General features: G+C 41.3%; 1 protein-coding gene and 1 pseudogene across 4 annotated transcripts; one reads left to right on the forward strand and one right to left on the reverse strand.

The window, feature by feature from the left end:
- Positions 1-163: 163 nt before the first annotated feature.
- LOC124013686 lies at positions 164-3170 on the forward strand (annotated as a pseudogene). The gene is made up of 4 exons (XR_006834915.1): positions 164-320; positions 843-1270; positions 1382-2033; positions 2358-3170. The product of XR_006834915.1 is annotated as an RNA-binding protein 4.1-like (transcript).
- Positions 3171-8147: 4977 nt separating this feature from the next.
- On the reverse strand, positions 8148-20369 carry LOC124013690 (TRAF-interacting protein with FHA domain-containing protein A-like). 3 transcript variants are annotated; one of them, XM_046328107.1, is made up of 3 exons: positions 11471-11770; positions 10314-10373; positions 8148-9192 (listed from the first exon to the last, which is right to left on the reverse strand). In XM_046328107.1, the coding sequence occupies exon 3, from the start codon at positions 9131-9133 to the stop codon at positions 8537-8539; it is 597 nt and encodes a 198-aa protein (XP_046184063.1). In that variant the 5' UTR covers positions 9134-9192; positions 10314-10373; positions 11471-11770; the 3' UTR covers positions 8148-8536. The 3 variants fall into 3 exon arrangements, with proteins under 3 accessions (XP_046184063.1, XP_046184064.1, XP_046184062.1); XM_046328108.1 differs by lacking the exons at positions 10314-10373; positions 11471-11770 and adding an exon at positions 20172-20369; XM_046328106.1 differs by lacking the exon at positions 10314-10373 and having other exon boundaries at positions 11471-11767.
- Positions 20370-22277: the final 1908 nt, after the last annotated feature.

The following is a 22277-nucleotide window of genomic DNA, read 5'->3' on the forward strand; positions in this document are numbered from 1 at the left end:
AAAAATGCAAACGCTTACATACCCGGAGTACCGGGCCTTATAAAACGAATTCATCCCTTTTTGTCCTCCATAAAAAATGTTTTTTGGCAGTTTGTCCAATCACGCTGTGTATATGACAATGAAGACTTTACTGGTATGGCCATTCACCAATCAAACTTGTTAGTGGGCGGGACTTGTTGCATTGTTTAAAAAAAACGGACGTGTGGTGTTATATCCGCTTCATGCACCTCAAACGTTTGTTTGTGGACCGCCATTATACGCACAGAAGGAAGGGTTGGTGTAACGTTAACGTGTGTCGTCGTCGTCCTAGTAGCAGTGAGGTGAGTTTGTGGAATCTTACTACGGCAATAATGTGTTCTTTATTTCTATCTTTTTATGCCAAATTAACTGTCTGAACTTGCTTTACGATAATTGTATTGCATGAATTTGACATTTCTATTTTGGTCGTTATATTGAGCTAGCTAGTTAACTATCATAGCTAACGTCCTTAGCTAGCTAGCTAACATTAGCTAAGTTGGCTTGCTAACGTTGTTAGCCACCCAGTCGACGCTGTGATGGAGGAAGTCTTGCCTACTTTCGATATTCCACAGCTAACTCCGCTTTCCAACTTTGCTTACCAGACCACAGCTTGCCAGACTTTAGAAATGTGAACTTAGACATTGAAGATAGTTTGTTTAATTAGTATTCAGCAATTGTTCGGCCAGTTTGAATTCAATTGCACTAGTTAGCTAGCTAACATAACGTTAACCATTGCACTTCCTGTCCATGCCGCCCACTCACTTGACATCACGGTTTTATTTGCAGCCTAACTGGTATATTGACATGCCTCTCCTATCTCACAGGCTCTGCGTTAACATAGAGATGGTGAAGATCTTTATTGGAAACCTCCCTAACGAGGTCGAAAAGGATGAGATTGAGGCCCTGTTTACTGAACATGGCACAGTGACAGAATGTGCAAAGTTCAAAAACTATGCCTTTGTCCACATGGATGACCGCAAGTCTGCAACCAAAGCCATCCGCAGCCTGCACCTCTTCAAGCTTCATGGCAGGCCAATCAATGTGGAGCCGAGCAGGGGAAAGAACCAGGGTCCAGTGAAACTTCATGTGGCCAATGTGGAGAAAGGCAACGGTGATGAGCTCCGCACTCTGTTCGAGGAGTATGGAACAGTGACAGAATGTGCCATCATAAAAAATTTCGCATTCATTCACATGTCCAACTCAGATGAGGCCAAGGATGCCATAAAGGGATTAGACAACACTGACTTCCAAGGTAAGAAAATTACCCTCATTAAGATTTATGATTGAACTGTTGGAAAGTCCTGACGTTAAATATGGACTTGCCTGTCACTGTCTGACTGTTGACCATGGTTTTTCTCTTTAGGCAAACGGATTCACGTTCAGATGTCAAAAAGCCGTCCCAGAGGGGAGGAAGAGGATTACGGCCCTCCACCAGATAGGGGTGGATACTGGCCACCATCCCGTGGCTACCCTGGGGACAGGGGTCTGCGTGAGCCCCCTCATTACAGAGGTCGCATGTCAGGGGGTTACCCTGGCCCCCCCTCCACCTCCCCCTAGACGAGTCCCTTACCCCCCAGAGCGTGCTTATGAGCGTGAGAGGGAAAGCTACGGGGTGGTCGATTACTATGAGAAGTACAGAGCGCGCCCTGCCCCTTACGGTGGCCTTTCAGGCTATGGAGATGAAAGGCGTGTTGGTGCCATACCCCCTCCACCACCACCCCCTTCTGCCATGGTTAGGGAGCGCCTTGGGGCCTCCTCCCTCAACCCATACGAGCGCCGCCCCCTCCCTCCTCCGTCCTCCTACTATGCCCGTGATCGCAGTCCCATCAGAAGACCCCCTCCCCCCATGCCCCCCCGCAGGTAACGGCTACTCCTATGAGCGCTCTCGGCTCTCTCCTCTGTCCAGGCCAGCGATGTACAGCGTACCACGTACCAGAGACCCCTATGCTGAGAGGGTGCCTCTGCCCCCTCCTGCCCGCTACTCGTATTGAAAGCACACTGGTGCTTGACTCAAGGTGAGATATCAGAAACAGGATGGTACACTATGCAATTACACTCCATATCTAGCTCACTTAAAACAATGGGGAGTGGAAGGATTGAATTAGGGGTGACTCCTCGCATTGACGTTCAGTGTCTCGCTTAAAATACCAGACTAGAAAAGCTCCAAATGCATTGTTTCACCATATCCTTAGCTTTTTACAAACTCTCCAAATCTGCTTCAACTGAACAGTGTAAAATCGTAATATGCCTTTTAAAGAATGCTGGAAGTTTTACTGAACCTCAGCGCGTTCCTCCATGAGTAAAATGCGCTTGACTTGTGTGGTTTGCTCTCTTTCCAGGGTTAAATTATCCGACAAGATCGTCGTCTCCTGATGCACGTGGCACTATACCCCCCCTTCGTCTGTGGCGTTGCGTTCACCTGCGACTTACTGGAAGATACTCTATTGCTTGCGGCCACCCATACAAAAAAATACGCTTTTGTCTACGGTTTCGTCCTCTTTCTTGAACTGTTTTACATTTGTTCTGCTTGATTTTATTGTTCGAGGTTCATAAGCTGTTTTGGGGCAAAGGATAAAGGCAGAGGGGGTTACTGTATTTGAGGTGTTATTCTATTTTGAAATGACGCAGTACTCCTAAGGGCTCTATGTTGGCCTAAGACCTAACATAAAATTTCTTCCTTCATAAAATAATTTTCATGGATACAAACCCTCTAAACTGTGATATTCATGAAGGGACTATTTGAATGTTAATTAAATAGCAATCCATGTAATTTTGGTAAACATGAATGTTACGAAGATTCTGCAGATGTCTTTTTCAGAGCTGTACCTAGCTTCAGTTTGATTAATAAACCACACACTCATTTGCATAATTAGTCCAACAACGTGTTAGTGTAATATCGCTTTAACTGGTGTGATCTTGGTTTTGGGTGGTACTTACCAGTATTCAAGACGTTTTGCGACGCAACTGTTAGCGTAGTGATTTAACTACCTATGCAAATTTGATTTGTTAGACATTTTGTGTTCAATTATATGCCGATTTTACATACCTAGATACCCCAAAGCTGCGTTTTATGTATGGTTTTCTTTTCTTTACAGATGCCATTTTTGATTTCAAAGCTTTTTAATAAACAGATTTGAACTATCGTCACTGAACTTCCCCATCTTTCCTCGTTATTATAGGCGCTTCATGACGATGCTCATTGCAGTCAGTGAAAGCCAATATGCAGCAGCACTAACTTAATCTATGGCATTTCGGTCCATTCTGAAAAATACGCTTTTCAATGTTTAATTTATATTCAAAGTAGTATGGAAATTACCCTCTTTCTTTGCGCTGGCAAATGTATTATCTCTTGCGATCTCTGAAGGTGCTTAATTTTACAATGTCAAGTTTCCATCTTTCAACCACTGCCTACCCTACCATGTTCTTCACCATCATTCTCTTAAATAAATGTAATATTTTGGCTTAGTGATCTAACTAATGCCCTCTCCCATGATACATAGGACAATAAGCCCTGGTATGCTTAGCACTTCTGCTTTTTGTAGGTTGTTAGAACCATGATCTCTGGATAGGTGTTGTGGACACAATGTAGGAGACGGTCGTGCTGTCTTTTGCTGTATCCTACGATATGGACATGTGGAGGTAATGTTCAATTAAGGTCATTTATACAGAACTAAGATTTATTGTACTTTAAAGGTGCTACAAAGGATAGATTTTTTTTTTTTGCATTGTAAATTTCAGGTTTTCATTATCTGCAGTAATAGTGGAATGATAGTGTTTCACAGTATTACATACCCACCAGTGTGATTTGCTGTGCTATTCGTCTATTGGTTTCCCCGCTGAAGCGACACTTGTCAAAATGGGAAAGCTGTTCTGACTGGCTGTTTTCCTAGTGGAAATCCCTCTGTCATTTCCTGGTTGGTAAAATTCTACACTGTTCGCTCAATTTCAGTTTGTGAAAATAAGCCCTGAATAATGAAGCGACTCATTGTACAATCTTAATCGCTGTGAAAAATCTTTTCAGTGAAACAAAGGTTCAGCTTCAAACAGCTGTACAAACTATTTTTGTTTTTGAAAATATATTTTGCAGCGATTTAGATGGTCAAAGTCAAACAGCTTTCCCAAATGATAGGCAAATATCACAGCCAACATTAGCGGGTAAGTGTTTCAGAGTATCATTCCACTATTAGTGGCAGATATATTATGGAAATTCTGAAATGACAATGCAACACAAATAAAAATCTTATGTTTAGTACCTTTTTTAATTCCCATTTGCCCATGCTTAGTAGGGGTTTGACACTTTGCCCATGCTTAGTATCCTTTTCTATCCAACTGATTCTCCCATCTTATTGCTCCAATACCCCGTATCTCGGCCTCTTGTTCTTGTCTTGCACAAGAGGTTGGTACGGACTTGGAATTCTGCTAGGGAAGGTATTGTGAAATTAATTTAGCAGGATACTGTAACCATGTAGCTATCCGTAATGAAATGTTGGAATAAATGTCATGTTGGATATACTAAATTTATTTTTGTAATTGTATGGATGAACAGACTTCCCCAATGCTTAGTATGTCCTTTTTAATGATACTTGCCTTCCATCCTATTTCTCCCATCTCTTCCTCTCTAGGCCATGGTCTTCTTTCCAGTGGTTGGTACAGAAGTGGACTTCAGCTCCTCTTGATATTCTGACACTGCTCTTCAGGGTTATGTATGCTGTGAATGGGTGCCACCACTACCAGAACGGTCCTTATGCAGGAAGTGCAATGGCCCATCATGGTCAGACATCTCTCTGTGCCATTTTGTGCCTTAGGTTTAATATTTCAGTGAGGTAAAAAAAAATGCATCTCTTCAGGCCTCCTGAGTGGCGGCATCACTACAGCCTGGGCTCGAATCCCAGGCTGTGTCACAACCGGCCGTGACCGGAAGTCCCATATGACGGCGCACAATTGGCCCAGCGTCGTCTGGCTTAGGGGAGGGTTTGGGGGCAAGGCTTTACTTGGCTCATTGCGCTCTAGCAACTCCTTGTGGCGGGCCAGGCGCCTGCAAGCTGACTTCGGTCGTCAGTTGAACGGTGTTTCCTCCGACACATTGGTGCAGCTGGCTTCCGGGTTAAGCGAGCAGGTGTTGAGAAGCGTGGCTTGGCAGGTCATATTTCTGAGTACTCTACTTTTGTCTCTCCCAAGCCTGTTGGGGATTTGCAGCAACGAGACAAGATCGCAATTGGATATCATGAAATTGGGGAGAAGGGGGGGGGGGGGGGAATACACTTTTATTTTAAATAATCTCTTCTTTCTTCAGGAGGGACTTGGGCAGGACCAGCTTGAAGAAAGAATACTGTCTGATTGTTGCCTAATCATTTGCTGACCAGATGAGACTCCTTGTGTTGAAGTGGCATCAGCATACTGTTGTCCTTGATGCTAACCATTTCTATGTACTGTCACCATTAAAGTCATAAATTGTGAACAATTTTTACTGTTGCCATCAGTTTTGCTTGCATGCTCAACTATAGAAATATTACTTGAAAGCACTGATTTTCTAATGTATTTATTTACTAATCTAACTACCAAAAATGAATAAATTATTTTATGTATAATTGATTACTTTATTTCTTGAGTATGGACAAAATATTCTGTCTTTTTGAGGCACCGTTCACACTATCACAGCTGTTTGAGATCACAGAATGGTAAAGGACTTCCTAATATAACTCTGGGGAAGTACAGAGGCATTGAAATGCAACACTCAATGGTAAAGAACTGCAAATGATCCCTGAGTAGGTGCTTTCCAGACATAAAAATACTCTAGGCTAGTCCTGGAGGACAATGGATTTTGTTACTGTGAGCTTATTGGTCATGCTCCTGTCTGGGGTGTGGCTTACTGTTTTGCTGAAGCCCCATTGGTTGAGTGTGGCACTGGCAATACTTGCACTGTGGCTCTACTCAGCCCTCAATCCTGCCACTGGTTTGCCCTGGTTCCGCACTACATCCTTTGAGATCTGGGTTCATGACTCTGGAGTCTTATTTATTCCTGCCAGTCAGGTGATGTAACCCTGGCTTGTTTGGAGCTGGGGTGCAGGGAGAACTTGACAGTGAGGCTAGGGGAGGTGGAGGTGTTTACATCAGGGGTGCCTGGCAGGGTTGCAATCGCTGTGGGGAACTTTGAGAGAGGATTGAGTGATTCAGTGTGTAGTTGCATAAATGCTGTTAAGAAAAGATACTATGATATTAATAATACATTGATACCACTTTGTTTCGATTTTGCTACTCCCTGTGACAGAGTTGTAGTGTCATGTTATACCCTCTGAGAAGTGCTATTTCCTAGTTTCGTCTATCCTTTACCTAGGTTGTGCTATACACACTATGTGAGCACAGGAGAGGGGAAGCCCGGGGAAGCTCTCCATGTGGGATGGTTCAGAGACATCTAGAGAGGAGGTTGCAAGTTTTCTCCATTGTCAGGGCCCAGAGCTCATAGTGACATGTCGGCAGGACTGCCCGACCTCTCGTCAGCTTGACGACCATGACGTTCCCACTCTACAACGGATGCTCCACCTGTCACTCCTGAAGCCTGTTGAAATCACCACCTCCTTGTACATTGCTCACGTGTCCCTCCGTCTGTGTACAGGTGAGCTGATGGACCCTTTCCACTTCAGGGGCTCTTTAGTAAGGTCATATTAAGGGAGCGCCGTCAACATACCAATCAACACATCTATAATGGCTTATTCGTGAACATTAAAATGTATAACTGGATATTTCCGAGCCCACTAGCCACTTGTTATAACTCACTCTTTTTTACATTTCTGTCCACATCCCTGTATACGGGGAACGAGACGCATAGCCTCTAACCCAGTTGGACCTTCTCCAAAAGAACAGAACCCACTTCCTGGATCACTCACATGGGGGAAACGGCTACCTCATCCACCGGTCCTCTCCGTCCGACTCTGGGGTTTATTGCTGTTTCCAGGAGGGGCAGCTGACAGGGGGTTACCTCCTGCGGATGGATGAGCAAAAGAGAACTGACAGGAGCAAGCCCAAGTCCAGATGAGCCATACCTTCCTCAGAGCTAGTGGCCCTTTGCCTGGCTACCCAGACGCCTTGCTCAGGCCAAACGGCACGCTACTTCTCCACAGATTTCTGGATCACAGTGCATCCGGAAAGTATTCAGACCCCTTGACTTCTTCCAAATGTTACGTTACAGCCATATTCTAAATGGATTAAATTGTTTTTTTTTCCCCCTTATCAATCTACATACAATACCCCATAATGACAAAGCAAAAACAGGTTTTTAGAAATGTTTGCAAATGGATTAAAAATACAAAACTGAAATATTACATTTACATAAGTATTCAGACCCTTTACTCAGTACTTTGTTGAAGCACCGTTGGCAGTGATTACAGCCTTGAGTCGTCTTGGGGCCCTTCTCCAAGGCCCTTCTCCCCCGATTGCTGTTTGGCCGGGCACCCAGCTCTAAGAAGAGTCTTGGTGGGTCCGAACTTCTTCCATTTAAGAATGATGGAGGCCACTGTGTTCTTGGGGACCTTCAATGCTGCAGACATTTTGTGGTACCCTTCCCCAGATCTGTGCCTCGACACAATCTTGTCTCGGAGCTCTACGGACAATTCCTTCGAACTCATGGCTTGGTTTTTGCTCTGACATGCACTGTCAACTGTGGGACATTTATATAGACAGGTGTGTGCCTTTCCAAATCATGTCCGATCAATTTAATTTACCACAGGTGGACTCCATTTAAGTTGTAGAAACATCTCAAGGATGATAAATAGAAGCAGGATGCACCTGAGCTCAATGTCAAGTCTCATAGCAATGGGTCTGAATACTTATGTTATGTATCTCTTTATTATTTGTAATAGCAAAACAAAAATACCTGTTTTTGCTTTGTCATTATGGGATATTGTGTGTAGATTAAATAAATAACAATTCTCAGCAATCAATTTTAGAATAAGGCTGTAACTTAACAAAATGTGGGAAAAGTCAAGGGGTCTGAATACCACTGTATGTACCTCCCTGACCCTTCACCAAATGCAAACACATTCAGGGCCGTCTGATTGGTTCAGAAACCTTGGTGCCTTGCAAATAAAAGTTGAATTACTTGTTAAAGGCTTTGGTAAGTATACGACGTGTAACACAATAATAAAAACAGTTTTATTATTATAGTCAACATTTACAAAACAGTTACAAAACCATATGATCCTTCCCCATCTTTCATTTAACACTGATACTTGAACTACATGAAAAAGGTCAATATTCAGAAGCTTTAGTTTCACATTTGATTTAATAACGTAACAGTCTTAGTAACACTTGCGGAGTGATAAGAAAAACTACACTTGAGGTCCCAATGGCTTGGCCCTACATTCAGTCAACAGTATGATTAAGTTTACAGAATGTTTAATCTCGGTTACCCAGAAGTAAGATTATTGTTAAGGTTTGTCACTTCCTGTCCACGAGATTATACAATGATTAACATCAATATTCTTTAAAGACAACTGCTACTAGGTAAAGAGAAAATCATTGTCTATGAGAGAAACATACTGCATGATTGGTACATGATTGTCTCATCCATCTCTATCGGCCCATGGCTCATGAGTGGTGGGATGCCATTGTTTGAATGGTCTGAGCCTGTATCCATGACGGGAACAATACTTGGCACGCCCACCTCTCTGGAAGGAGGCACTGCCAGCACCCCAAACTCCACCTCGAAGCTCCCCTTTGCCTCTCCATTCTCACGACGTATCAGCAGCTCATACTCCCCGAACCGGACCAGGGCCTTATTCGGCAGCTCTGCCCTCTCCAGGTACCCCAACTCTGACCCGTTGACCGTCACGTGTCCCTTCTGGCTCAGGTTCTGCACAGAGAACAGCATGTCAGGGCTGTTGGCGGTGAGGTAGGCCTGCAAGGCCAGCTGCTTGCGGGAGACCCGTGGGTCGGCCAGGGCAAAGGTGCATCCGTGGGCGTCCCGGCCCAGCCTCAGGGGGTCCTCGGCTGGGTGCTTGTGCCTGGCGTCCAGGGGCAGCAGGCGGTAAAGAGCCTTAGAGGCCTGCTGGGGGTGGTAGAGCTGGATCTGGAGGTAGGTCATCAGCTCCTCTGTTTCCATGGTGTGAGGCAGCTCCATGATGTGTGTTATGATAGCTTTTGCAATTGAAAGGATGCTGACTTTCAGTTTCAATTGGTCTGAAAGAAAAACAGAGATAATTATTAAATTGACTATTTTTTGTTATTCTGGCACTTAAACAAGTCTTATTACTAGAAATAGAATAACAGCTCAGACAGAGGGTACTGAAATTAAAAACATTTCATTCTATTGCACAACTCCATAGGGAGAAATGTCAGGGTATTTCCATAAAGCAGTAGAAAATCTCTTGTTTTGTTAACACTTTTAGTTCTCATTTTAAGGAAGACCTGTCAGAATTGCATCATTCCACACACCCAGCCTCATTCAGCATTTCCTCTAAAACTTTCACTTGATGAAAGTAATTTCACGGTGCTATGAATGTAGCCTATTTTATATGGGTCGTTCCATGAAATGAGTGCCTTTTGCCTCAGATATTTTAAGTAGAAATTGTGCACCAATGTTGAATTTTAAAAGCCTGTTATATTAAATGACGTGCTCTTTACTATAGACCACATGGAAAACGCAATACATCAAAAACAAATGTATGAATAAAGACTTGCTAAAGTGTCAGTATTCAGCATTTTGACATGTTCCACTGCATCCTCTATATAGATCCTAAAAAGGGTTATTTGGCTGTCCCCACAGGAGAACCCGTTGTAGACCCCTTTTTGGTTCCAGGTAAAGCCCATTTGGTTCCAGGTAGAACCCATTTGAGTTCCAGGTAGACCCCTTTACACAGAGTTCTACATGGAACCAAAAAGGCTTCTTCCAGGAACCAAAAAGGGTTATTTGACGGGGACAGCCGAAGAACCCTTTTGGAACCCACTCAACCCCAACATTTATGTTTTCACCATCATTGGCTAGTTTTCCATCCAATTGGCGACATATTTTAATGCAAATATTCTAAAATCTGCATAAAGACAATATTGTTTGTGAATTTTCCCACTGGTGGTGTGCTTCCACCAAAAAGACGTTCTGCAGATAATAATCACTGCTTGATGACAGTGTAACAGTGTTGCTTACGTCCCTCTCCGGTTACAATTAGCACACACAAAATATACTTTTTAGCTAATTTTCATGTACTGAATAATAATCTAAAGTTCAATGTGGTTCCATCACATTTTCAACTATATCAATAGTTTTGTCTCAAAAACTGTTATGTTAAATGAAATGTGCTTACTCTGGCCTTGGCATGTACTCTCTAGCCAACAGCTCGCAGATACAGTGCGGGTTGTCTAGTCTACATGATGAGATTATTTTGGATGAGAGAGAGAATATTAGTATTTGTCATACAGCAGTCAAGCATTGATCATCATGTCACCAGAGTAAGCCCCTCGATATTTATTGGAAATGGAAAGGAGCAACAAGCTCATGACCGTGCACATTCACCACTCTGTGCAATTCATCCTAATTTATTTCATTGGTAGTTCAATAAACTGCATGGTTTTCCGAATAGTAATGGGAGGACCACACAACATATCATCGCGTGACTCCCAAGTTTACGTCGATATGATGGTTATTAAATCAATATTTGCTCATAAAGGCGTTTCCACGGTCATTTCTCGAATAATAATTGTTATTGTCACAAAAAGTTCCCTCGTGGGGATTTATGGGTGATTTAATAGGCACTCATGGTTGTCGAATTATGGGCGATATCAGGTCCGTCGTGTGCATTATTTCTCCCAAAAATAGGGCAAATTGGTCTGTTCATTTTAGCAGAAGTTCAGTCTACCATATTATAGTCATTCTAAAAACATGACAATACAATTCGTTGAAATAAAACGTTATTTCACATATATACATATGTGAAATAACATTTTATTTTATATATATTATTCATATATATATGTATAAAACGTTATTTCACATATGTATATATATATGTAGATATATATATATATATATATGTTTTATATATATGTATATATATATACATATGTGAAATAACGTTTTATTTCAACGAATTGTATTGTGATGTTGTTAGAATGACTATAATATATATATATATATAGAAGTTACACTACTCAAAATACACCTAATTGGTGGAACAACCCATACTCCGCCAGTATAGGAAACAGTTTTTCACATCAGCCAGTCTATTTGTAAGTCGCTCTGGATAAGAGCGTCTGCTAAATGACTTAAATGTAAATGTACTATATTGTCAGAAGTGAAGAACATGTTCGATCTGCAACATTCTTGCACACATGTTTTTCTATAGCTCTAATAACATGACTAGACTTGTCGAAGATTTTACTGATATTGAAATGTCATGACATTCAATCAAACAACAAAATCATTCTGAATGTTCACTACCAAACTTGCTAGGCTATATCTTACCTGTAAAATTAGGTCGTTGTAGCAATTGTACACGCAGCGTCTGCAAAGATCAGGCTACATACAGTCAGTATGCGTCTCCGACTGTTGACTTGCTTACTTGAAAGGGTACAACAACTATTGCCTGCCTACTGGCGCACCAACCTTTGTGCGAACTATAATGGGTGTCGGAGGATAGTAACAAAGATATGTTCCATCTATGATAGTACAACAGAGTTTCTAAACCATACTGTACTGTGATAGTACTGCCGAGAGCAAAACAACAGGAAGGGGATAACCGTTGAGTCAGCAAGCACGCGCTCCACCATTCATGGTTATGACTAGATGGGATACAGTTTTTGTCAGATTTGACTTTTTGTAACAGGTTAGGAGAATTTGAAGGCTATGATAATTTATGCAACAGTTTATGAGAGTTAACGTAGCAGGTTAGAATAATTAGGTTAAGGTTAGGAAAATGGTTAGTGTTAGCTAAAATGCACAAAAGGTCAACATTTTGACGTTCATTTGACAAAAGCCGTATACCTTCTAGCATTGACCATATTACATCGCACCACCGTAGACAGTGAATTGCTGCTTGCCTTGGGAAATTCCAGAATTCCCCAATAGCTCTATCTCTTTAGGGAATGTCTGTTTATGATTTCCATTTTGCAGGCTCCATGCAACTTCCTTACAAATTTCAGTAACCCCATATGGAAAAGTAATATATGGCCTTTATATATCAGCAAGGGAAGATTCTGAAAACTCTCAATGGGAAGAAAATCACAGGTCATGTCCCTAGAGCTTTGGCTAGCCTGAGGATGGTCGTTTCTGGGGTTCCACCATAGATGATATAAAATAAAATGTAGAGGGGTCATAGTGGTTGAAGCCAAAAACGCTGTTCAGTAAGAAAGAGAGGCAGAGAAGTGAAAGCCTGTCAGTGTTATTCATGTTCGAGAAGGTTGAACCAAAGACAGAACAGATGGGCTTCCTGGCTTTCACTGTTACAAAGAGTTTGCCCCACCTCAATTCATGTGTTTTAAAATGCCAAAGAATGGGACATGTAGCGGCTCTGTGCAAAGGAAAGAAAAGATGTGCCAAGTGTGTAGGGGAACATGATTATGAAATGGGGAGGGGGGGGGGCACACAGTAACAGCAGTTGGTGGATGCCAGAAAGAGGCTAGAGATGCCCAAAGATATAAAATCACTCATAATGTCTCTTATGCAGAGGCATCAAGGCAGATTGGTTTAACTATTAGGCAGAATGATGGAGATAATAGGGCTACTGCTGGAATTAGTGGACCTACTGTAAGAAATGTTACTTATGTTGGTCCAGACACGGATAGAATACATGTTCAGAAATCTTGCGCTCACAAATATGTGTTGTTTCAAAGGACACCTTAATAGTTAATCAGATTGACTTTTGTAGCCTTCATTGGAAAGGTTATCAACCTGCCCGCGTTTGTGGGAAGAAGAACTGCCAAGTTGAAGATTGTGGAAGCAGCTACAGAGTTTTTAGGGGTAACAGATGTTACTGTCGCCATGATTGTTGATATGTTGACTCCTAATAATCCTAATGATGGAATGTCTCAGTATGATTATAATTAGTGTTATTGTTTTTGTTATCCATCAGTGTAATGCTAGGAGCCTTATTTCTAACAGTCAGGAGTTTAACAAATATGTCATTGATTTAGAGATCAAACCTGAAGTAATATGTGTTCTAGAAACATGGCTTTTACATCTTGATTTGATTATTTCTGGTTATTGCTCAATCAGACCTGATAGATCAACTGGACAGGGTGGTGGGTGTGTTAAGTTCATAAGAGAAGGTATTGTATATCGTCATTTAACTGTGCCATCTGTATATGAATGTGTGATTGTGGAAATCTACATTTCAGGTAGTAATATTAAGTGACAGAATTTTTACAACCCTCGTCGTCAACTATCTGTAGTGATGTTTCATGAAATATCAGGGAAATTGGGCACTAGAACAATGTTGTTCCTGACTTTAATGCACATAGTAGTTTATTGGAAAGCACACATACAGATGCTAATGGTACTATTGTGGAAGATATGAGCATTAGTATGTCTTAACGATGGATGTGGTACAAGAGTTGATGTTAGAGGTGTTACATCCTGCCTGGACCTCACAATGGCTTCTAACTCTATTGCATTTATGTATGAATGGAATATAATGTATGTGTCACGCCCTGATCTGTTTCACCTGTCCTTGTGCTTGTCTCTATCCCCCTCCAGGTGTGGCCCATCTTCCCCATTATCCCCTGGGTACTTATACCTGGGTTCTCTGTTTGTCTGTTGCCAGTTCGTCTTGTTTGTTCAAGTCAACCAGCGTTTTGTCTCAGCTCCTGCTTTTCCCCAGTCTCTCTTTTTCTCGCCCTCCTGGTTTTGACCCTTGCCTTTCCTGACTGAGCCTGCCTGCTGTCCTGTGCCTTTGCCCCTACTATGGATTACCGACCTCTGCCTGACCTGACCCTGGGCCTGCCTGCCGCCCTGTACCTCGGGCCCCACTACTCTGGATTATCGATCCCTACCTGCCTTGACCTGTCATTTGCCTGCCCCTGTTTTTGCAATAAACATTGTTACTTCAACACAGTCTGCACTTGGGTCTTACCTGAAACCTGATAAAATTATTCTACTGTTGGAAGTGATCATTTCCCGATTTCATGCACCATGAACTTGGATGTTACTATTCCAGCTGGGATAACAGTCAGAAGATGGGGCTTTCAAAAAGCAGACTGGGAAAAGTTTGGTGATCATTGCTTAAAGTCTGTTGGACAGTTGATGTATGTGCTGCCTCTGTGACCTCTCTGGTTTTGAGTGCTGCAAATGTATATGTGCCAGTGAGTGAAGTGGGTGAGAAAAGGAAGGTGGCTCATTGGTGGACTGAAGAGGGCACTGTGGCTATTTGAGAAACAAATAGGGCTTACAGAGTGTTGCGTAGGAATATGACTCCTGAGAATCTAGTAGATTTCCAAAGGAAGAGAGCTTTAGTACATAGGGTCATTAAGTCTGTCAAGAAATGTATGGAGACAGATCTGCTCTACAATAGGCAGGATTACTGAGCTGGGGGATGTATGGTCTATGTTGAAGAAGATGACTGGAAGAAGCAAGCATCTCAAATTCCATTTTGGTTGTGGGTCAGAAAATAGACGTAACTGATAAAGAAAAAGCTGACTTGTTGGGAAAGACATTTTCTAGGGTACATAGTGGGGTTACTTTGGATGAAGTATATAAGCAACGCAGGTGTGCGATTTTAAATGCTCATGTTAATGTGTATAAGAACAGGGATACTGTTGAATTTTCTTTGGATGCTGTTTTTACCATACATGACATGCATTCAGCCTTGATAGGCTGTAGATTTCCAGCCCCAGGTCATGATCAGTTGTGCCATGTAATGTTTAAGCATCTACCCGATGAGGTCATACATGTTTTCCTGGGATTATTTAATACAATTTGGAGTGAGGGAGTTATACCTTCTGGTTTGAAACGTGCAGTAATGTTAACTTTTGTAAAGCCTGGTAAGAACCCTTCATGTGCTGATTAGTTATAGACCAATAGCACTGACCTCTAACTTGTGTAAGCTGTTGGAAAAGATGATAGTCAATAAATTGTCATATTTCCTGGAACATAGAGGTTTATAGAGTCAATGTCAAAGTGGATTGCGTAAAGGTAGATCAACTTTGGATGCATTAATAAAGGTGAGCAATGAAGTAAAAAAATAATATATACTCTGGTCATGAAAGAAGTAATGGCTACTGTCTTTTTTTACATTGAAAAGGCTTATGACACTATGTGGAGAGAAGGTCTACTGATTAAGATGGTTAAGATGGCCTTATTTATTCGCTCTTTTAGGCCGCTCAGCAAGGAAGAAGCCTCTGCTCCAAAACCGCCATAAATAAGCCAGACTACGGTTTGCAACTGCACATGGGGACAAAAATCGTACTTTTTGGAGAAGTGTCCTCTGGTCTGATGAAACAACAAGAGAACTGTTTGGCCATAATGGCCATTGTTATGTTTGGAGAAAAAGGGGGAGGCTTGCAAGCCGAAGAACACTATCCAAACCGTGAAGCATGGGGGTGGCAGCATCATGTTGTGGGGGTGCTTTGCTGCAGGAGGAACTGGTACACTTCACATATAGATGGCATCATGAGGGAGGGAAGTTATGTGGATATATTGAAGCAACATCTCAAGACATCAGTCAGGAAGTTAAAGTTTGGTCGCAAATGGGTCTTCCAAATGGACAATGACCACAAGCATACTTCCAAAGTTGTGGCAAAATGGCTTAAGGACAACAAAGTCAAGGTATCGGAGTGGCCATCACAAAGCCCTGACCTCAATCCTACAGAAAATTTGTGGGCAGAACTGAAAAAGTGTATGCGAGCAAGGAGGCCTACATTCCTGACTCAGTTACACCAGCTCTGTCAGGAGGAATGGGCCAAAATTCACCCAACTTATTGTGGGAAGCTTGTGGAAGGCTACCTGAAACATTTGACCCAAGTTAAACAATTTAAAGGCAATGCTACCAAATACTAATTGAGTGTGTGTAAACTTCTGACCCACTGGGAAAGTGATGAAAGACATAACTGAAAATAAATCACTCTACTATTATTCAGACATTTCACATTCTTAAAATAAGTGGTGATCCTAACTGACCTAAGACAGGGAATTTGTACTAGGATTCAAATGTCAGGAATGGTTTAAAACTGAGATTAAATGTATTTGGCTAAGGTGTATGTAAACTTCCGACATCAACGGTATATTGCAGCCTATACTGTGAATAGTTGTAGTGGTTTTTACAGCTGTACTACTTGAATACTTGGATTTAAAAGTATATAGTCCTAATTAACTTTTTTCCCCTGATATGTCATGCACTCATAATAAAATAATTAAAACCATAATCTTGTTTCTTCACTCTGGTTTGATAGTGTCCTTTCCAAACAACGGTACTGTACATAATGTTGGAAGGCTAGCCAGGCCAAACTACAGATAATCTATCCTTTTCTATAAACCATCATCATATGACTGGTAACGAAAAAGTATGAACATGTAATGCACTCACTAATGTAAATCGCTCTGGATAAGAGTATGCTAAATTACTAAAATGTAAAAAAAAAAAACGTGAATGATGAGATCCTTCCTTTGCCTGTAGTCTGTTCCCTTTGTGGAAGTTTACTGCCCTCTGCTGGATAGGTGGTGTATACACAGCTCAGGGAAGTCAAGACATCGCCGAAGAGCAGGGTTTTCCAAACTCGGTCCTGGCTAGCCCAGATTCCCAATCACACACAGAACCTCATAACTAGCTACCAAGAAGCCATTTCAGGCTCTCAATCATGTTAGAGTAGCTAGCGTGTCTTACGATCTTAGCTGGCATGCCTGCTGACAAGGTTGGTAGACTTTAGAAAAGCAAGCAATAACTAAATGTACTGAATAAGTCTCACATTCCCTTCAATCCTTTACCCAGATTTTAACAGAGATGCAGAGAAGTATGCTTAGACATGCAGAAAAATAAAAATAGACCGTTTTTTATATATATATATATTTATATATAGAATTAAGCACAATGATTATGGCTCTCGATTGCAGGAAAAACGTTTTAATGTGTTTGAAAAAATTAATGTACGGACGGGGCCTAGCCCCCCTACGGACCACCACTCAGACATTCTCACGTACTCTGTGTGCCCTCAGATTCTTTGGGTGCATGACGCCCCTGGTCACATGTGTATGACCACACAAAATGGCAGGAGCCATTTAAGTAGAAACACAAATCACTAGTAAAAGAGTTTTACCCTGTAAGGACAACGATGGCGATCAAACTCAAGATGTTGGACACAATTAAAGCTAGGAGTTTGGGGTTTAAAGGAAGTTGTTGTTATTCTTTCTTAGAAACACAGGAATACATGTCAAATTTTGTAAGCTTCGTCTTTGACCCTTTTACAATTCAGAGTTGCATCAGCAAATTGATTTTAGAGTTTGATTTGTCTTGAATTGTTACAGATCAGAGATGAATTATTACAGAATCAAATCTAAATTTAGAGGTTCAAAGCAAAATACCTTCAATGTCCAGCTTTGTCCCGTTTCCAAACAGGATCTCCCCACAAAGCCACAGCACAGTAGTAAGTTCCAGCATCAGACAGGCTGAGGTTCCTCTTGGGGAGGTTGTAGACACATTCATCACTCCTATTTTCGTGTGGGTAAATTATTCTGGATGGGATTCTCCTGTGCCATGTCTGAACCAATAGACACTGTGTTCTCCTGCACAGATCTCAGTGTGTATTGTACAGTTCAGAATCACAGAGTCTCCTGGCTGGACTGACTAAGACATAGGCTGCTGAGTAAGATGCTGGTTCCTGGAATCTGCACCCTTTATAACACAGTAAAACCAAGGTTCTCATAATTGTTTTAGTTTTAATATAACTGCTTAAAAGAGCCTGATAGGCACATGATAATACATGTGTTTGTTACTTACCCTAATGCAAAAGAAACACACCCTTTGAAGATCATGGCATCAATCTCGTGTGGCACAGTAACACATCCCCTTATCTGATGGTCTGGCGTCTTCAATAGTCAGCACAAAACTAGCTCCACTTTCCTTGCTACAAACCAGGTGCTGTTGTTAAACTCCCCATAGAATGTTGGAGTGAATGTAAAGTGATAGCATGCAGACTGAAGCTTGTCCCACTGTCATCTTGAACCAGTTGAAGTAACTTCCTTCGGTTTCTGAGATGAAACATCTCAAACCAACTGTGTATCCAGAGATGAATGTATTTAGGACATTAGACTGTCTGGTGGTAGTAGACCACCCTTTAGAAAGGACAAAAACAAAGATTTACATGACTTGAATATCTTCACATGTTTTTCGTCTCTTCTCATCCCTCTATTCTGTCAGCATTTTCTAATGCAGTTAGTTTTCATACGTATTGGATTCCTTAAACCTACCTGTACTAAATGTCAGCAAAGAAAATAAACGTAGTTGGGTCATTGTATAATTGTATAATTCCACCTCTGATGACGGCATCTTCTCATGCGTAGACTAGTCGTCCTGTGTTACAGATGGGAGTGAGAGTCAAGAGGTTATGGGTGTCTTTTTATACACTACTGGAGTGTGGGTCCACAGGCCTGATTGGCTGCTGTGACATCAGTAAACAGACAGAACAGGACAGCCGTACCCTCCCCTCTGACCTTTTTCTGTCCTCATGCTACATGTCTTCAAAAAGCTATCGAGAGAGAAGCACACCCTATGGAACATATGCAAAAATGCTTGCCCTCATTTTAGATCTTGAATTTGAATGTTTATGGTAATACGGCATGATTATTATTGGAAAGCTCATATTTACACACTCAAACAGTGGTGGAAAAATAACCCGATTGTCATACTTGAGTAAAAGTAACGATACCTTAATAGAAAATGCCTCACGTAAAAGTGAAAGTCACCCAGTAAAATGCTACTTGAGTAAAAGTATTTGGTTTGAAATATACTTATGTATCAAAAATAAATGTAAATACTAAACTATAGTCAAGTATCAAAAGTGAAAAAAATAATTTCAAATTCCTTATACTAAGCAAACCAGACAGCACCCTTTTTCTTTTTTAAATGTACAGATAGCCAGGAGCACACTCCAACACTCAGACATCATTTACAGATAGCCAGGAGCACACTCCAACACTCAGACATCATTTACAAACAAAGCATTTGTGTTTAGTGAGTCCGCCACGTCAGAGGCAGTAGGGGTGACCAGGGATGTTCTCTTGATAAGTGTGTGAATTCAGTAACTAGTACTTTTGGGTGTCAGGGAAAATGTATGGAGTAAAAAGTACATTCTTTTCTTCAGGAATGTAGTGAAGTAAAAGTTGTCAAAAATATAAATATTAAAGTAAAGTACAGATACCACAAAAAACTACTTGAATAGTACTTTAAAATGTTTTTACTTAAATACTTTACACAACTGCTCATAAAAGGTATTAGTAGCATTAACATTATCATTAACATTATTCATTGGTATCACATGCTTTCTCCAGCAGTTTAATTCAGGAATCTTGGACATTGTGGCAAATCATTTTACATCAGACAGAATACTATTGGTGCACTTATATATATATATATATATGACTATTGAATGTATACACTGAAGACTGCTTTTACGTTTACATATTGTCTAATTCTGATGGATCTCAAAATGACCAATATAGGCCCTGACCTGCAGGGGGAAGGTTGCTCTGTACTTCCTCATACCTACTTTCACTACATCTCTATCGTGCTCACACAAAGAGATTGTATCTATACTAGTTGTATATCCTCTCAATACTTTCTCAAGTCACCGAAAGCATTCTGATAGATATCAGGCATCAAATGTGCTAAAGTATTTTGTTTCCTTTGTCAGAGGACGTAACAGCATCAGGTTTTGGTCTGCATATAAACATGTGGTATGAGTGTGGTTCAGGAAGGAGTTTTGGTGTGATGGTGGGGGCTGAGACCTTGGTTGCATCCAAAATTGCACCATATTCCCTATATAGTGCACTGCCTTTGGCCAGAGGCACTTCTTTTGAGCAGAGCCCACAGGGTGCCATTTCAGAAGCACACTTGTCATTTGGTTGATGCTGTAGGTAGTGTGACAAACCTCTTCAAGGTTAGGAGAGTTTGTCACACGTTTAGCAGGAGACCGTCACCAAAATCACCCCAGAATGAGAGTTCTTTCGAACAGGACAGTACCTGTATGTTGGTTTCTGTGTCCTAGTCCACCCAGGCCTCAGGCATGGTCAAGAATAGCAGGGTTTGGTACACGAATCGGGTTCTCAGTCGGTCCAGGTTCAAATGCCAACAGGTAAGTCCAAACAGTCCAGGTCATATACGGTTAATCCAGATGATATATATTGTCTCTTTTTCCCCCATCCCCTTCTTCTCTCTCTTCCTGGTTTGTCTTGACCCGTTATCTGTGAGTCGGCCCCACCTTCCGAGCACCCTTGCTTCTGGAGATTGTAGTTTTTGGAGGCTGGCCATTTTGTGATCTGTAGTTCTGGCCGGGGTGGCCATTTGAGTGAGAGGGCAGAGCCTGTTTATTAGTTCTGCCGTCACATATCTGCCATTTATCACTCTGCCCCCTTCTTTGCCACAGTGTGTTTTTGTCAGCTAAAAGCAAACCAAGCCTTGATGAGTGCACGGTCCACATTCCTGCCTCCCTGAAAATAACAACATGAAAACTATGGGCTGAAAGTGTTGGATCTGAGGGCAGGTTATCAACCTCCTCAGAATCCCTCAGTGCGGCACAAATAGTGAAATCGAGTGCATGTTGAACAAAGACATCACAAGGCTTTTCAAAGGCATTATCAACACAATGAGCAACATCATTATTTGCATGCAAATCAAACTGCCATGGTAACAAACCATAACAAATGTCAGAAAGAGCTCACACCTAAAAAGATACTCCTTCATTTTTGTATACTCCCCAAACATTCTCAAGTCATTGAAAGCTTTTGCGTTATGTCATTTATAACACACTATTTCCTCTGCGAGATGATCATCATGACAACAACAGGTTGTGGTCTGCATAAATGTGGTACAAGTGTGGTTCGGAGAGACAGAGAGTTTGTAGAAGGTGGGGGTGGTTTCATCCAAAAGGGCACCCTGTATTCCTTACATAGTGTACTACTTTTTGCAAGGGTCCATAGGGCTCTGGTCAACAATGGGTCCTGCATGGTCAAACGTAGTGCACACCCCAGAAAGTATTCACACCCCTTGACTTTTCCACATTTTGTTGTGTTACAGCCTTAATAAAACATTTATTACGTTTAGATTTCTTGTCACTGGCCTACACATAATACCCCATAATGTCAAAGTGGAATTTTTACAAATTAATTCAAATTAAACATTAAAAGCTGAAATGTCTTAATTAAGTATTCATTATGTTTTCAATCCCTTTGTTATGGCAAGCCTAAATGAGTTCAGGAGCAAAACTTTGCTTAACAAGTCACATAATAATAATGTTTAACATGAGGTTTTCCAATGCCTTGCAAAGAAGGGCCCCTATTGGTAGATGGGTAAAAAAAAAGCAGACATTGAATATCCGTTTGAGCATGGTGAAGTTATTAAGTATACTTTGGACAATACACCCAATGACTACAAAAATACAGGCATCTTTCCTAACTAAGTTGCCGGAGAGAAAGGAAACAGTTCAGGGATTTCACCATGAGGGCAATTGTGACTTTAAAAATTCTTCGGGATCGGTGTCCTGTCAATTGGACAGTTGTAAATCGTGTGTCATATACGCAGATTTTAGCGAAACAAAAAATGTCGGTACATATAAGTGTCTTATATCGGTTCAAAGCTTAAATTCTTGTTAATCTAACTGCATTGTCCAATTTACAGTAGCTATTACTGCGAAAAAATGCCATGCTATTGTTTGAGGAGAGCACAAAACAACAAAACACTTTTTCACAGGGATAGGTTTGATACATTCACATCTAAAGGTGAAATGTGGACTTACATTCTGAAATCTTTCTCTGATATGTCATCTTAAGGGTCCCAGAGATAACATTTAGTATTGTTTTCTTAGATAAAATCCTTTTCCATATCCTAAAAAGGTCCATATAGCATTCACAATCGATTTTGTATTTACACACATTCAACTTGCAAAGAAAGGAATCTGTGAAATGTTGTTTCAACCAGTCACATTATGTTCGTATTTATTCCTCAGACACCCTAGAATGTAACCAGACTTCACTATGTCGTTTGACATGTAGTATATCCTATAGGACACCAATTGTAGTATTTTAGTAGTCATGGCGTGCCGATGACACGGGCAGTGTTCACTTGATCGAC

Source organism: Oncorhynchus gorbuscha, linkage group LG25 (genome assembly GCF_021184085.1).
Source record: "Oncorhynchus gorbuscha isolate QuinsamMale2020 ecotype Even-year linkage group LG25, OgorEven_v1.0, whole genome shotgun sequence".
NCBI lineage: Eukaryota > Metazoa > Chordata > Actinopteri > Salmoniformes > Salmonidae > Oncorhynchus > Oncorhynchus gorbuscha.

Coding starts and splice junctions, on each gene's coding strand:
- LOC124013690 (XM_046328108.1), bottom strand. CDS start 9,133: ATGGAGCTGCCTCACACCATGGAAACAGAGGAGCTGATGACCTACCTC.